The following is a 15,386-nucleotide window of genomic DNA, read 5'->3' on the forward strand; positions in this document are numbered from 1 at the left end:
CCTGTCTTCAGTTAGGATAGCACTTCCCAAACCCACCCAGCATCTAAACACCTGAGAGATAGCACAGTGATTGTCACCTGAGGCCAGTCGCTTCCACTCAGCCTCCTCCACCATCACTCTCACCACTCCTGCCTTCCATTGGGAATTAACACTTGAAAGGAAAGAAGCAAAAGATCAAGCTGCTTCCTTTTTCTGTGGTCTTGAATAAGTCACTTACACTCTCTCAGCCTCAGTTGTCTTATTTATAAAACGAGGGTGATGAGGTCACACTAACAGCCTCACAAGGTTCTTAGGATTAAATGAGATAACATCCAAAGTGCTTAGTAAACTGTGCAGTCTTATTCAAGTGTTTGCTGGTGGAATTCATGTTCTGGATTAAATATTAGCTATCTTGGACTGATGCTTTACAGTCTGCTAAACAAGTTAATTCCAGAGTAACCTCTAATTTTTTGTGTGTTTTTCTTTTTTGGTTATTGTTAGGGGTGAGTGGGTAGGGGGGTATTTTTGCCTTTTTAAGAATTCTTACCTACCAAAAAATTTCTTACCTAAGAAAAAATATTTTCTTACATTTTAGATTTAAATGGCTACCTAGAAGTTTGCTGGTTGATTTAATTCTGATAGTAGAATACAAGATAGTTAATTATTATTTCTCTCTAGTAGAGGTTCCTTAGGTATATGTATATTTGAGCTAAAGGCAATGTTTATGAAGAGCATATTATTTGATTCTGCATAAATGGTTTCTGAAAAGCAGGATCCTCAAAAGAGTACTTTAATCTTTAATTTTAATTAGGCTTCCCACAAATCTTTTGTTTAGCAAAATATTAATATATTACTGTTATGAAAATCAAGCCAATTCTGTTTGAGTTAACAATTCTGAGTTGTTTACATATAAGATTATTTTTCTGTAACTCTTGCTGTTTTTATCCCTACTCATACTCGTCTTTGGAAATAAGCTTTAAAATTACACAGGGTATATCTTATATATTTATAACATAACTGTGAGAAAGCAGGGAAACATTAGCCTATAAATTAGGTTTTTTTTACTGTAGTTAAAATGACCCATAAAACTGAAAGAATGTAGGTAGCAGAACTCAATAGGAGAAAACATTCACATGTGTGTTTAACTGCCTAGCTAGCTAGGTAGCCAACTCTATCTATAGGAGCAATGAAGACAGGAAGGACAGTATAGTGTTAGGCAGAATGTTTCCATTCTGAGAAAATGCAGAGAATTTTGTTGAGGGTAAGACTCCATATATTTATGTTTTCTAATAATAAAAATATAAATATTGTTTTATGTTGTTATATTACCATACCATATATAATGAAGAATCAGAAGAAGTTGTTTACCATATCTTCTCCACCTCACTCCCCACCCCACCCCCCCCACTTAACATGGCTATGTTTTTGATTGTGTGAAATTGTAGGCCTGTTGTCCTTGTACTGTGGCTTATAATATTGGTTTGCTTTACTTTTCTTAGGATAACAATCTGTTATATTTAAAACAATCAGTTTTAATCCAAGCCAAGGTAATTTGATAAAGAGGTCTATCCCAGAGAAATATTGATAATATAATTTTATAGAATCTTCCCTGTTATATTAAAATAATCACATGTGCCTCTTTGTAATTCAGTCTGTAACATAAAGTTTTGCACAACAATGTTTAACAATTTCTTTTTCTGTGCTGGCATCATTAGGGTTTACTTTGCCCAGATAATTTATTAGTCATAATATACCTAATTTTATATATTATGAAACAATTCCTTGCTTAAAAATCAGTTTACCTATTATTCTTTCAAAATAGTATTAACTGAACTTTTTTGCATGTGTTTTCTATTTTGCTTGGCTTTTTGAACATCACTGGGCTCCTCATTTTAGAAGGTAATTATGTTTTCTTTTACTTGAAAATTGTTATTTCTCCACCGTAAATGATTCTAATAAAAGTAACCTTTTTTTTAATAGGAAAAACCTTTCAACTCTACTCCCATAATCTTATAGCTTTGTTTGAACAAGCCAAAAAACCAGGATTAGCTGCTCATATTCAAACTCATAGGTTTCCAGACCGCATACTACCAAGGTACGAAATATCATTTTGATTCTACTGAGAGTAAGGGGAAGTAGTGTTTATTTTTAAGACGCCAATATTCCTTGCCCAGTAAAAAAACTATCTTTGTCTTAATTTTCAAAGGTAGTTTACACTAAAGTGTGTATCATCTAGAATGTAAAAGCTCAGTGTTTTTTAAGTTTGACTGTCTATGAAAATCACCTATGGAAGTTTTATAACACAGATTCTCAGGTCCTACCTCAGTCCTATAAAATTAGATAGTGTAGAGTCAGTGTCCAAGACAATTTTTTTAAAGCTCCTTCCTGTCTGATTCTGATGCAGCTGATTCACAAATCGCTGTATGGCTGCCATGGAGTACATTGATATTGTCTTATGTTTTCAGAAAGTTTGCTCTAACAACAAAGATTCCTGATACAAAAGGCTGCCACAAATGTTGCATAGGTGAGTAAATGCTATTTCTTAAACTAGATTGTTAGAATGTTTAACATCTTTAAAATTATCTGGGGTCTTACAGAAGCAAATAGGAAAGAGGGTAGGTTTTTTACTTGTTTTTAGTAAGGAGTTAAGGTTCCATTAAAGCACAAGAATCTATAGAGAAACATGGCATAGAAATGCTTGGGGATAATAGACTTCGTGTTTACTCAGGGCATAATACTTCTAGAGTTTTATAACCATATTCCCTGAGGTTGTATCTCTGCTAATATCCTAGCTTTCATTAATTTAACATTTACCATCTACCAGTTACTACTAGTGCTTTGTGAACATCATTATAGGAATTTAGTTAACTATGAAGTTAAAGGGAACAGTCCACACAAGACCACCCACACTTCTGATACTAGTTGCAAGTTGGGGATTCCGAAAAATACCCACAGATTGAAAAATTCTCTAGAAGGTATGACAGAACTCACTGAAAGCAGTTATACTCATGGTTACGATTACAGTTTATTACAGGGAAAGGATACAGATTAAAACCAGCCAAGGGAAGAAGCACACAGGGCAGAGTCCACAAAAAGTGCCAAGTGTTGGAGCTTCTGTTGTCCTCTCCCTATGGAATAATGAATGGTATTACTTTAAAAGCATTGCCAACCAGGGAAGCTTATTTGAGCCTAACTGTCCAGAATTTTTATTGGTGCTCCATCGTGAAGGCATGATTGATTGCCCACATTGCTGATCTCAGTGTCCAGCCCCTCTGGAGGTGAACTGATACTGCATGACCCAAAGCTCCCACCCTAAATCATATTATTATACTATTCAGTGATCTGAGGCCCCCAAACACACTCCTATCAAGCATGAAATTCCAAAGGCTTGTAGATTACCTCCCAGAAGTGGGACAACAGAGACTGGACCTCTTTTTGGGCAAGATTACATTCTTTACTGTATAATTATTTCATTTAACCCTTAAACAACTTCATAATACTGATTACGTCACTAGTAAGTAACAGAACATGGAATCAAATCCAAGTCCAATGACTTCAGATCTTGGGCTTTTAACTTTCTGTTTACTCTTTTGTTTGATCAATGAGCTTACACATTGATCTTCATGCTACATAATAGTTTCACAGCGTAGTCCATATTCTAGAACAAAAATGTTAACCACAAATATGCTCCAAATATAAGCACATTTCATGATCATTTTTCTAGGGAGAATCGTGTCCATATCTGTTATCAGATTCCCAAAGTATATGACTCAAAAAAGATATAGAAGCTTATAATCCAAGATATAAACATTAAGATAATACATTAGAGCTTAATGTAAATAACTACTTTTATAATCAATATATATTATTGGCATTGGGAGTCAAACTAGGGAGAAGGAAAGGCCAATGTGAGTTTTTGTGATGTGAGTCAAGGAAGTTTTATATCAAGATGAATTATTAATAATTATTTTCATCTGTCTTAAGCAGACATCTGTAAACTACTATTCCAAAAATGCGATCTTGCATTTTAATTGCTTCCTGGACCTTGTGAGGACTCATTTTAATTTACTTAAGAAGTAGCTTTTTGGTTTGTATATTTAAATATAATTTCAAGTTGAGATAAAAAAGTAAAAAGGAAAGGGTAACAAAGCCAAAAGAAAAAGACATCATCTGCCTTTGCTTTCTGCTCACTCTTGTCATCCTAGTTAACAGACCCAATAATTTTTCTTTATCAGCTAAATAATCACTTCAAGTAGTTTCTTCCATCTATATTTTGGTATTATTGTCAGGTCACATTTCATTGTTCTTCCCTTTTGTAAAGAAAACTAAGTTATCTTTTAGGTGAGTATAGATCAGTTGTTGCTTTTAGCTAAACTGTTCTCATATAAAAGTATTCAATGTTTTGGATGTGTCTGGGTTTTTTTGTCTGTTTCCAGTCAGAAACCCTTATACAGGACATAAATACCTCTGTGGAGCTTTACAGTCTGGAATTGTTTTACTTCAGTGGTATGAGCCAATGCAGAAATTCATGTTGATTAAGGTATGTATTACTTTGTTTATATTTCTTTTCTTTCGAAAACACTACTGTGTAACTAAAGCTAAAATTATAAGATCCTATTACTACCATCCAGAGTCAGAACATTTATAGATATTTATAATTGTTTATGTGATTTGGAATTTTGTGTTCTTGTTAAGATTTCCTCTTTAACTCATGTTACTTAACTTCTAAAGCCATCATTCATAAAGATTAATATGACCAAGTCTGTAAAACTTGTTTTTTTAAAAACATTCATGCTATTATCATCTTAGGTCACTTTTAGAATTTGATAAATCAAGAATATGGAAGTCTTTCCTTTGACTTAATTCAATAACAGGATGAATGGGAAAGTTGATTCTAAATTATAGTTCTGTTGTTTATTTTTTGCAGCACTTTGATTTTCCTTTGCCAAGTCCTTTGAATGTTTTTGAAATGCTGGTGATACCAGAACAGGAATATCCAATGGTCTGTGTAGCTATTAGCAAAGGCACTGAATCAAATCAGGTAGTTCAGTTTGAGACAATCAATTTGAACTCTGCATCTTCATGGTTTACAGAAATTGGTGCAGGTAAGTATTTTTTACCTTATGTTAGAATATTGATGCTTTTGCATATAAAAGAAGCAGAACACCTAAGTTTAACCAGTGTGGGCTCTTCTTAAATAAAAATTTAGAACATAGTTTCCAAAGTAAGCCCAGAAAATCATGTACAAATATTTATGATATCTATTTTACCAGAGGTAGTTTGACACAAATTATTTTACTAAGGAAAATTTTAATGATACCTGACATTTAAAGGTCTTAGTTGCTACTAGTCTTTGGACTTGCCAAATAATTCTGTTTTTCTAAGATTCTTTTAAAATTTTATCAGCTTCTCAAGCAGAGTTACCTTTTTTCCCTATCCTGTTTTATCCTATCTTTTCCCCCTCATTTCTTAGCATCATTGAGTGAGCTTTACAAACTTGAATAGAAGCTTCTTGGTGTGGCCTTCAAGCTTTTCCATCTAAACCAAACATGTCTCAATAAAGGCTCTGAAAAGATTGTGAAGTTTATGCTCAAACTTTAAATTTAGGACAAATCAATCAAGAATTCATTTTTCAAATGGGGCGTATCTTCGTTTTGCCAGTTTTTTGTTTGTTGTGCTTGTCATTCATAATCCAGGTTTATTAGGTGATTTTTACATACGAAGTCAAACAATTGGCTTTAGTTATGGCTATTTTATTACTGGCCACTGTTTTATTCTTTACCACCTGGTGAAGAAGTCTGTTACATAAGTTTGATGATTCTGATTAAATAAACTTTGTCTTTTTATCATTTATAGAATGAATTGTAACAAATCATTACACTGATGTCACTTTCAGAATAAGAATCAGTATGAACGAGTGGTATCCCTAGTAAATGTTTAACAACAAGCTCTTGGGGTGTAACCATTTGTTGCAGTTGCCTATTTCTGTGATATAAATACTCCAACCATGACCAGTTTCAAGCTACCAACCTGATACCATGCAGCTCAGAAAACTCCTGAAAATTTAACAGCCCAGTACATGCTAATGCCATCATGTACTGGACTATGAACACTCACTTTATGGACCAAGTTATATTCTGTACCTTCCACCCCACCCCACACCCTGCCTTTCTTTTTTAATTGATTATTTAATGCTTTTGGTTGAGTTGAATGCATGCCCTTCTGCTATAGCTAACAGAAAGGTACAAATGGCATTGCTTTGTTATCATGAGATATAAGCTACCCAGATATATTCCTGTTATGTAGTTACTGCTTAAAAGGGGTTATAGATCAATTTATTTAAAAATGATCTTTGGCTGGCAACACAGCTTTTTTTTATTGGTTAGTATAGTATAGAGCAGATAATTCCATACAGTTATCTAGTGTACTTTGCAACCACTTTCTTCTGGGTGATATATTAGAATATTACATTGTTCAAGGTTAGACATTCAGTGAGTCCTCTAAGTTTTAGGGTTTAAGTTTTGGAGTTTTTTGAGGGTTTTGTTGTTACTGTTTGTTTTGTTTGTTTTTTTAATGCCTGAGATGTACTCTTCTCTCTACTTTTAACATTGTCTTGGCTGGGCACAGTAGCTCACACCTGTAATCTCAGCACTTTGGGAGGCCAAGGTGGGAGGATCACTTTTGGCCAGGAGTTTGAAACCAGCCTGGGCAACATTGCAAAATCCCGTCTCTAACAAAAAATTTAAAAATTAGCCAGGCTTGCTAGTACACACCTGTAGTCCCAGCTACTTGGGAGGCTGAGGCGGGACAATCACTTGAGCCCAGGAGTTCAAGGCTGCAGTGAATTATGGTTGTGCCACTGCACCCTAGCCTGGGTGATGCAGCGAGACCTTGTCTCTTAAAAAAACAACATTTGTCTTGGCTAAAATTAAAGCAGACGCAAAATTAACTTCCTGAGGAGGGCCAGGACTCTGCTAAGGGTAAATCAAATTACCCTCAAGCAGAAGTGAGGCAGCCTTTCAAGTCCAGCACTTTGTCCTCATTAGGTTTCTCCATTTTCACAAGTGATTTGTTAATCCAGCTCCCAGCAGTGTTCATTGTTGAACCAAGAAGATATGCCTTGAACTGGTCACAACTGTAACATTAAAATGAGCTTCTATTCCAAGACTCTTTAGTCTTAGTCTGATTTATTATTGCAGTATCCTTATCTCCATGGATGGTGCTTAGCATGTGGTCAATACTCAATAAATATTTGTTGAATGAGTGCATGAACATAGATTAGCTGAGAAGGACTATTTTTTGGAGTGTTGCCTGAGGGACAGTTTACGGATTCTGTAGATTTCCATTCTTCACCATGTATGGGCTTTGGAAGGTTCACAAACACCCCAAAATATTACATAAAGTTGTATTTATGTTTGAATATGTCATTTTCAAGGGAGAAGGTCCATGGGCTTCCCAAAGAGGTGTAATTAAGAATGACTACTCTAAATAATCTAACATCTTTTCTTAGATTCATTCAGCCAGACCATTCAAGCAGTCTGAGTGCTTAAAGTGAACTGATTTACAAAAAATGTTTTACAAGTGTTATCACATCTATTAGCCGATATTAAAAGCAGTAGCCCTCCAGCCTGAGCAAGAGCAAGACCCCGTCTCTACTAAAAATAGAAAAGAAGTTATATGGACAGCTAAAAACATATATATGTATAGAAAAAATTAGCTGGGCATGATGGTACATGCCTGTAGTCCCAGCTACTCGGGAGGCTGAGGCAGTAGGATTGCTTAAGCCCAGGAGTTTGAGGTTGCTGTGAGCTAGGCTGATGCCACGGCACTCTAGCCCGGGCAACAGAGTGAGACTCTGTCTCAAAAAATAAATAAATAAATAAATAAATAAATAATTTTTTAAAAAAGCAGCAGCCCTATTATATATCAGCAAAAGTGATTAGAGTTGCATACTGCCAAGATGTTGACATTGTTGTTCATTATTGTACTCGGTGTCCTCTTTATAAAAGAACTCCCACCCAGCTAGAAACATACACCAATACCAGGAAAATTACTCTCTGATTATAGTTTCGTTAATTCTTATGCTTTTTTTAGAATCACAAGCTTATTTTTATTTCAAGGATGCTATGATTCACCTAACTGATCTTATTTCCATTTCCCATTGGCTATGTAAAATGAATACAAAGCAAAATCTAGCCATTCTATATAACATGCATCTTACTTTCCTCCCCATATTTCCCCTTTGTTTCGTTTTATTTTTGTAACTTACCTTTTTAGATCTAGTCAACATATTAAGTGTAATATTCAGTTTTCCTCACCTCAGCCATGTTCAGATTTATATTTATTCTCCTAAATTCCTTACATTTTTTGAAAGATAACATATTACAAAATATAATTTCTCTGTTAAATTTCAGACTAATTTTAAATCACAGCAAAAGTCAGAATTTGTGTTTATTTTCTAGCTCTAGTTTTTAAAAGCACATGGTATAACTGTAACCTTGTTTTTTCTCCCCTAAGGTAGCCAGCAGTTAGATTCCATTCATGTAACACAGTTGGAGAGAGACACCGTTTTAGTGTGTTTAGACAGTAAGTACTATTTTGAAGTTTATTTTGAGTATACTGCTTGATAAAATAATTCTTTCAATGGAATTTATTCTATTTAAACTATATTCAGTATTTTCACTTTTCTACCTTAAGTGGCTTGCTTTTCTTGAAGAAAAACCTAAACTGGCTACAAATACATAATTAATTGATCTGTTAGTATATCCTCTGTTAATTTTTTATTTTATATTTGGCCTGCTTGGAAACATTATATTAGAACTGTTTGCTATAACCTTGGGGTAAAATTCTACATAAAACTATTCTATCTCCTATCTCATTATAATTAATGAAAAATAGGTTATACTGATATGGTCATTTACAGTCATATTATGTGAACTTTTGGAGTCATTTCAGAGTGTAATTCTAATGTACTTATGGATTCAACGCCTCCACTTGCTAATTCTGATTCTTTTGATGCAGGGAGAGATATTATTGATAGAAGTGTATTGTACTGTGAGCAATAGAGAAAGAGAAAAAAACTTTAGCAACAGGTATTTTGATTTTCCAACCAAAGCACTCTGGTTCTTAAAACCAACCTTATTTTTATGCAGTGAATCCTACAAGGTAGAATTTCCCCAGGCTTGGGATTATATTTGAAACTTGGCAATATTTCATATAATAAGTCCATTCTAATTTTTTTAAATTGCTACCCACATGAGTTCAGGGTTATTTTAAAGATTGTTCTACTGGTTTTACCTGTTTTTCTGTCCTAATTTCTATCCTCTGAATGGTTCCCTAGTAGATTTACCTTACAGAGTCATAAAGATTATCTAATATTATACATGAGCAAACTAAAACCCACAGTGTTTCATTCACCATCATCACTTCCTTAGGAACTTTTGATTCTCTGAATACTGATAAGAGTAAAATGTTATTCAGTTACCCTTAAGTTAATTAGATAAATTCCTTTTTTATCCAAACAAATAGAAAATCAGTACTAATTAATTAGCCAAATAATTAAATAATCAGAATTTAATAAAGCTGAGCGTTTAACATTAAATCCCTAAATACCTTCTGAGTCATCAAAGGAAAATAAATTGTGCTTAGTTTTCATTTTGGTGATTTATATATTGTATCATAATTTTTTAAAAACCACTGATTAACTAAGCCCTCCGTTTCCCAATTAATCAAGGTAAATAGATAAGTCAACCTTGAGATTTCTGTGTTTTAAGGAGGCAGAAGACTTCGAAAATTTTTCATGACCTATACAATTTATAAGCTGGTGTGAGTAGGCAGCAATGGAGATAATCTTGTAATCTCAAATCATGGTAGTAGACAGATGAGAAACCAACGCAGAGAAAAGGTATCTTCCAACACAGAGCTAAGATGGTGAAATTAAAAAACAAATGCACAAAAGAGAAATAGAATTATTTATGTATGCTCCCTATGCCAGAGTTTTTATTCTTGAGGGTACTCTTTCTTGCCCCTGTTTATCTTTGCAGAATAGAACTCATATAGTAAAGTTATTAATTACTGCAAATATTATTTATCATATGTAGTATAATTTCTGAGGGAAAAAATGAACTCTATGGCTAAATATTTGGACACAGGGTAGGCACTTTTAAAGAAGAAATGTACTTTTAAAAAAAAATAGAATGTAAATATTCAGTATACTGTATAAAAAAGAAAACAGTAGCAGCAGAACTGCCATTTACCAAAGGAGGCACTCTTACAGTACATCTTTTAAAACATATTGGTGATTTTTCACCTTTCGGCATGCTTAAATCAAGATAAATAGTTGAACTTTATTAAGACTATTATTTGATATTCATGTAAAATCCATATTTATCATGTTACATTTATTCTAGCAGATTTGCATTTCCAGTCTTGACTTGTTTTTTATTTTTTTAAGAATTTGTAAAAATTGTAAATCTACAAGGAAAACTAAAATCAAGTAAGAAACTGGCCTCTGAGCTAAGTTTTGATTTTCGCATTGAATCTGTAGGTAAGTCTCCATCTTTTATTAATGAATTTGGGATACTTAGTTTTTTGTTGTTGTTCATTCTATTATTAGTTCATTAAAATACTTGTTGTCTCATAGAACTTTCTATGAAGATAGATATGTTCTCTATCTGTACTCTTAAAGACAAGTAGCCATTAAACACATGTGGCTGTTAAGTACCTGAAGCATGGCTAGTGCTACATTTTAATTTTTTAAATTTTAATTAATTTAAAGTTTAATGTAAATAGCCACGTCTGGCTAGTTGCTACCATAATGGGCAGTGCAGGTCCAGATCATATTAAATCTTTTATTGTTGTTTCCTGAATATTTAAAACTTATAATCATTTTTAAAATTTCTGTTCATTATTCCCTTTGCTGCATCAAGTGAATTATACTTCTCCCAATTCTTTCCAAATCATGAAGGTATTTGTGTGATGTGATAATGGTGTTAGATATGTTATAATTCTTTACCATGTAAGATTCTGGTTGGTTTGTGTTGATGTTATTGCTTTTAATTCTATTTATATATAAATAGCTAGTTTCCCATAGGACTTGTCAATGAGTGTTTTACTCTTGTAATACTCATTGGTTTTATGATAAAAATTATATTAATAGTTTATCATTGTTGTCTTCCCATTGATTATATATTAGTATTTTCCCTAGAAGTATTAATAATAGAACTTGGGAAAAATCTATCATGGCTGGAAACATTTTAAACAATTCATGATATAATTCTACCATAAATCAAAGAAAAGCATTACAGCGTTTTAATATGAGTTTCTCAACTGGAGATTTGCCCTATCACAAAATACGTTCATACCTCTGTGTAACATCTTACATAAAAATATTTTGCTTATGATTGGGAAATTTAATTTATTAAAGCAGAAAACCTAAATTTTCTGTAGATGCCAGGACAAAAGGAATTTTGGAAACTAGTTTTTTCTTTACTGTTTTGTGTACTGGATATTATATGCCAGTCGTTAAGATTTAATATTTTCAAGAGAGATTCTAACATATGTAGATCCTTAGTTCTTTTTCTTTTTCATGGAAACACACTGGTCCCTTAACTTTTTCAGATGTGCCAAATTATTTAGGGAATTGTAATTGTTACATAAAAGTTTGTTCATCCTAGGTTACCATCTTTTCTTGCCAGTAAATCTTGGAATAATTACAAAAATCCTCCTGGATAAAAGAGTACCTTTAAATTACTTCTTAAAACCAGTAACTGGGTTTTTTATTTGTCACAGTTAGTGAAACACATGTGATTTGTCATTGTCAAATACTTTTATTTTTATTGAGCTAAATTACGTTCCCAGAATATTCTTGCATTAACTTTTTACACAGCCAACATTCTAATAAGAAATATAAATAATTTTCCATCACTTTCCTCATCACCTTTACTTATGTTTTTCTAATTCTATTTAATTATCTCTAATACCCACATTATAAGAATTGGTTAAATACTAAGAATTTTATGTAAGAATTGACTCACAGATCCTAAATATTCAATATGTGGCTAAATTTTGGGTTGTGGGGGTTTGTTTTTAAAACTTAATTTTGCAATAAGGAAAGTGTAAACATAAATGAAAGATGTTTGCTTAATAGTTAATTCTGAATGTATAACAGTATTTAAATGACAATGTTTTTTATCCAAAAACCCAATTATATATGTTTTTATGATTTTATTCATTTAAAAAACCAAAGATACAGCATTTGAAAGACAAATTAATATGCCAATATCCAACTTATCAGAGGTTAGCCCATGTTTAAATAAATGCCTATTATATTAATATGTATGTATATATCTTTGAAAATTTGCATAACCTTGCCTCAGTAAATTACTTGAGCTTAGGCGTGTCTTAGTCACAGAAATGTTGAGAAATAAAGTGGAATTTTGCACTAGCCCCTTGAGTAGCTTTACATTATCATTTATTAAAAACAGTTAAGGGAAATTTATAGTGAAATACTGTGCTTTATTTTAGTTTCAGTTCTCCCTTATCTTTTTTAGTATGCCTTCAAGACAGCGTGTTGGCTTTCTGGAAACATGGGATGCAGGGTAAAAGCTTCAAGTCAGATGAGGTAAGATTTCTCAAATTAACCTTTACTGACTCTCACTAATGATTTGAAATGTTGAAATATTCATTTTATGCATTTCCTTTCTGAGCCCACATTACTATGTTTAGTGCCTTTAATGCTATGAACTGATAGAACAAAGAGGCAGTATTTTCCCTTCAAATATGTTCTCTGTTGTATTGTACTTTGAAATTCTCAGTGGCCATAAGGAATTGCAAAATGTAAGTTTACACAATTTCATTCCTCTAAAGTAATTTATAGATATGGTTGCTAAATTTGCTAAACTTTCTCAAATTTAATAAGCATTTTCCATAATCTATAAATATGTAGCTTCTTTTTTAATGTTATATTTAAAATTCCAAATTAATATGTAGTGGATCACAAAACTAAGGAAAATCTAAGAAAATTAACTCATTTAGTAGAGTACCAACTATGTAAATGATATCAAATGCATATGTTAACACTTATTATGTTCCAGGCACATTCCAAATATTAGCTTATTTAAGGCTCAAAATAATCCAGAAACGATAGATACCATTCATATTCCCATATTGATAGGCACAGAGTGTTTAAGTAACTTGCCTGGAGTGGCAGAGCCTGGATTTGAAGGGTTTCCATAAATCACTTCTAGCTGAGATAATCAGGATACATTTGATACAGGAGATGAAATTTGGACTTCCAAATTGAGGGATGAATCCTAACAGTGAAGATAGTACTAACAGAGACATTTCCCATTTATGTGATTACTTGTGTGATTCTTCTACACCATGGCCTCACAAATTTGTGAACTTACCTTAAAGCTCAAAATCATCTTCTTTTTTTTTTTTGAGACAGAGTCTTACTCTGTTGCCCACGCTAGAGTGCCCTGGCATCAGCCTAGCTCACAGCAACCTCAAACTCCTGGGCTTAAGCAATCCTGCTGCCTCAGCCTCCCGAGTAGCTGGGACTAGAGGCGTGAGCTACCATGCCCGGCTAATTTTTTCTATATATATTTTTTTAGTTGGCCAAATAATTTCTTTGTATTTTTAATAGAGATGGGGTCTCACTCTTGCTCAGGCTGGTCTCGAACTCCTGACCTCAAGTGATCCTCCCGCCTCAGCCTCCCAGAGTGCTAGGATTACAGGCGTGAGCCACCACGCCCTGCTGAAAATCATCTTCTATTTGAATTTACCTTTAGTTTTATTCACACTCTCATTCATATATTAATAAATATTCCCACCTCTTATATGAATGTAGAATTAGAATGCTTTCAGGAGAAAATGACATCAATCAGCTTTGAATATTTCAGTTTATCTAGTTATTGACCCATGTCACTAAATGTCACCAGGTCCCTGTACTTGATGAAACTTACAGTCATACTTACTACTGTAGATTAATTGTTCTTAAATGCTGTTTTCATTGTGTCACTGCTGTGATTAGAATTCTATGGAAGATACCTGTTTCTCACCATATCAAGCGCTAACTCTATTTCCTAAGTCTCCACTATATTAATAATAACTCATCTTGCTTAGCTCTTTCTTTCTGCTTATGTTCTCATCCTTCGAGTTGGGCCTAGGTGAAATCTTAACCTCTTTTGTGAGGTAATATTCAGCCACTCCAGTCCATGATTGGAATATCTCTGAACTTAATACTCTAAAAATCAGCTCTACCTAGCATAGCACTTAATTTATTTTCTGATTCAAGTTTATTAATTCTGTCTTCCCAGCTAGACTGCAAACTCCTTGATACCAGGCTATTTTTATCCTATGTCCATATTCCCTTAGTTTGGATTCCTCTAAAAGCAGACAAGAACTCAAGTGCAGGTAGTTTATTTGGGAGGATTCCAGAAAACAAGTGTGGAATGAAGAATGTAAAATGGAGAGGGGCAAAAAGCCAATAAAGAGCACATTAATAAGCTGGTTCTCACTGTGGACAACTGGGGCTTAATCCAGTAGACCATTACAGAATGGGGTACAGTACACCTCAGAACTGACTCATTTGTATGTGGGGAAGCTGGAGCATTTATGTGCCAGCTCTTATCTCATGTTGGTTAAGAGTTGCCCCCATGGGTAAAAACTCCCCACACTTTGGGATAGTACCTGCACATGGCTGAACACCTTCTTCAGCTTTGGAGAAAGCAGAGTATAACATAGTATGCACTACCACAAGACACTGTATGTGAGACTGTCCACCACAGCTATGCTGAAATCAGGTGGGCCACAGGGTGCCACCTCAAGCATCTGCACTGTGATATAAAGGAAAGAGCAGGGGCTCCATAGTCTTGCAAACCTGTATTCATATCTTGATTCTACCAGTTATATGACCTTGAACAAGTTACTTAACCTCTCTGAATCTTAGTTTCGTCCTCAATAATATGAGAATTATAATGCATATCCCAAAGAGTTCTTCTTAGGAGAGTGCTGACCCATGCCAAATATTCCATAAATATTGGTTCATTTCTACTAATAGGCAGCCAAAAGAAAACTTAATGAAATTTATTTTATTTGAGGAAGTGAGTCTATCAAAAATTATTCATTCTGTTTAATAATTGCTCTAAATTATTTTTAAATTATTATTTAAGCACTATGGAGACTAAAGTGTAACTAATAAATATTTTCTTTCATAGGTTACCCAGGAGATTTCAGATGAAACAAGAGTTTTCCGCCTATTAGGATCAGACAGGTAATAGTTTGGTTATATTAATTTAATTACCAAAGGAGTTCAAAGGTTGTCCTCTTAATTATACTCTCAGCCTTTAAATGTGTTTCAAACAGAACTCTTAGAGCACTCATTGACTTAGAGAAATTTCTCT

General features: G+C 33.6%; 1 protein-coding gene across 2 annotated transcripts in view; it reads left to right on the forward strand.

Moving 5' to 3' along the window:
• Positions 1–15,386, forward strand: part of MAP4K5 (mitogen-activated protein kinase kinase kinase kinase 5) — a 94,612-nt gene that overhangs the window by 75,767 nt on the left and 3,459 nt on the right. Inside the window, exons 24-32 of one of the 2 annotated variants that reach the window (XM_045567527.1) lie at positions 1,876–1,878; positions 1,960–2,074; positions 2,445–2,503; positions 4,416–4,519; positions 4,907–5,084; positions 8,497–8,565; positions 10,433–10,525; positions 12,531–12,601; positions 15,201–15,256. In XM_045567527.1, the coding sequence (XP_045423483.1) occupies positions 1,876–1,878; positions 1,960–2,074; positions 2,445–2,503; positions 4,416–4,519; positions 4,907–5,084; positions 8,497–8,565; positions 10,433–10,525; positions 12,531–12,601; positions 15,201–15,256 (748 nt within the window). Of the gene's footprint in view, positions 1–1,875; positions 1,879–1,959; positions 2,075–2,444; positions 2,504–4,415; positions 4,520–4,906; positions 5,085–8,496; positions 8,566–10,432; positions 10,526–12,530; positions 12,602–15,200; positions 15,257–15,386 lie in introns of those variants that run through there. The other variant, XR_006739006.1, reaches the window with a different exon arrangement.

The sequence above is a fragment of the Lemur catta genome, chromosome 1 (assembly GCF_020740605.2).
Source record: "Lemur catta isolate mLemCat1 chromosome 1, mLemCat1.pri, whole genome shotgun sequence".
In the NCBI taxonomy this organism is placed as follows: Eukaryota; Metazoa; Chordata; class Mammalia; order Primates; family Lemuridae; genus Lemur; species Lemur catta.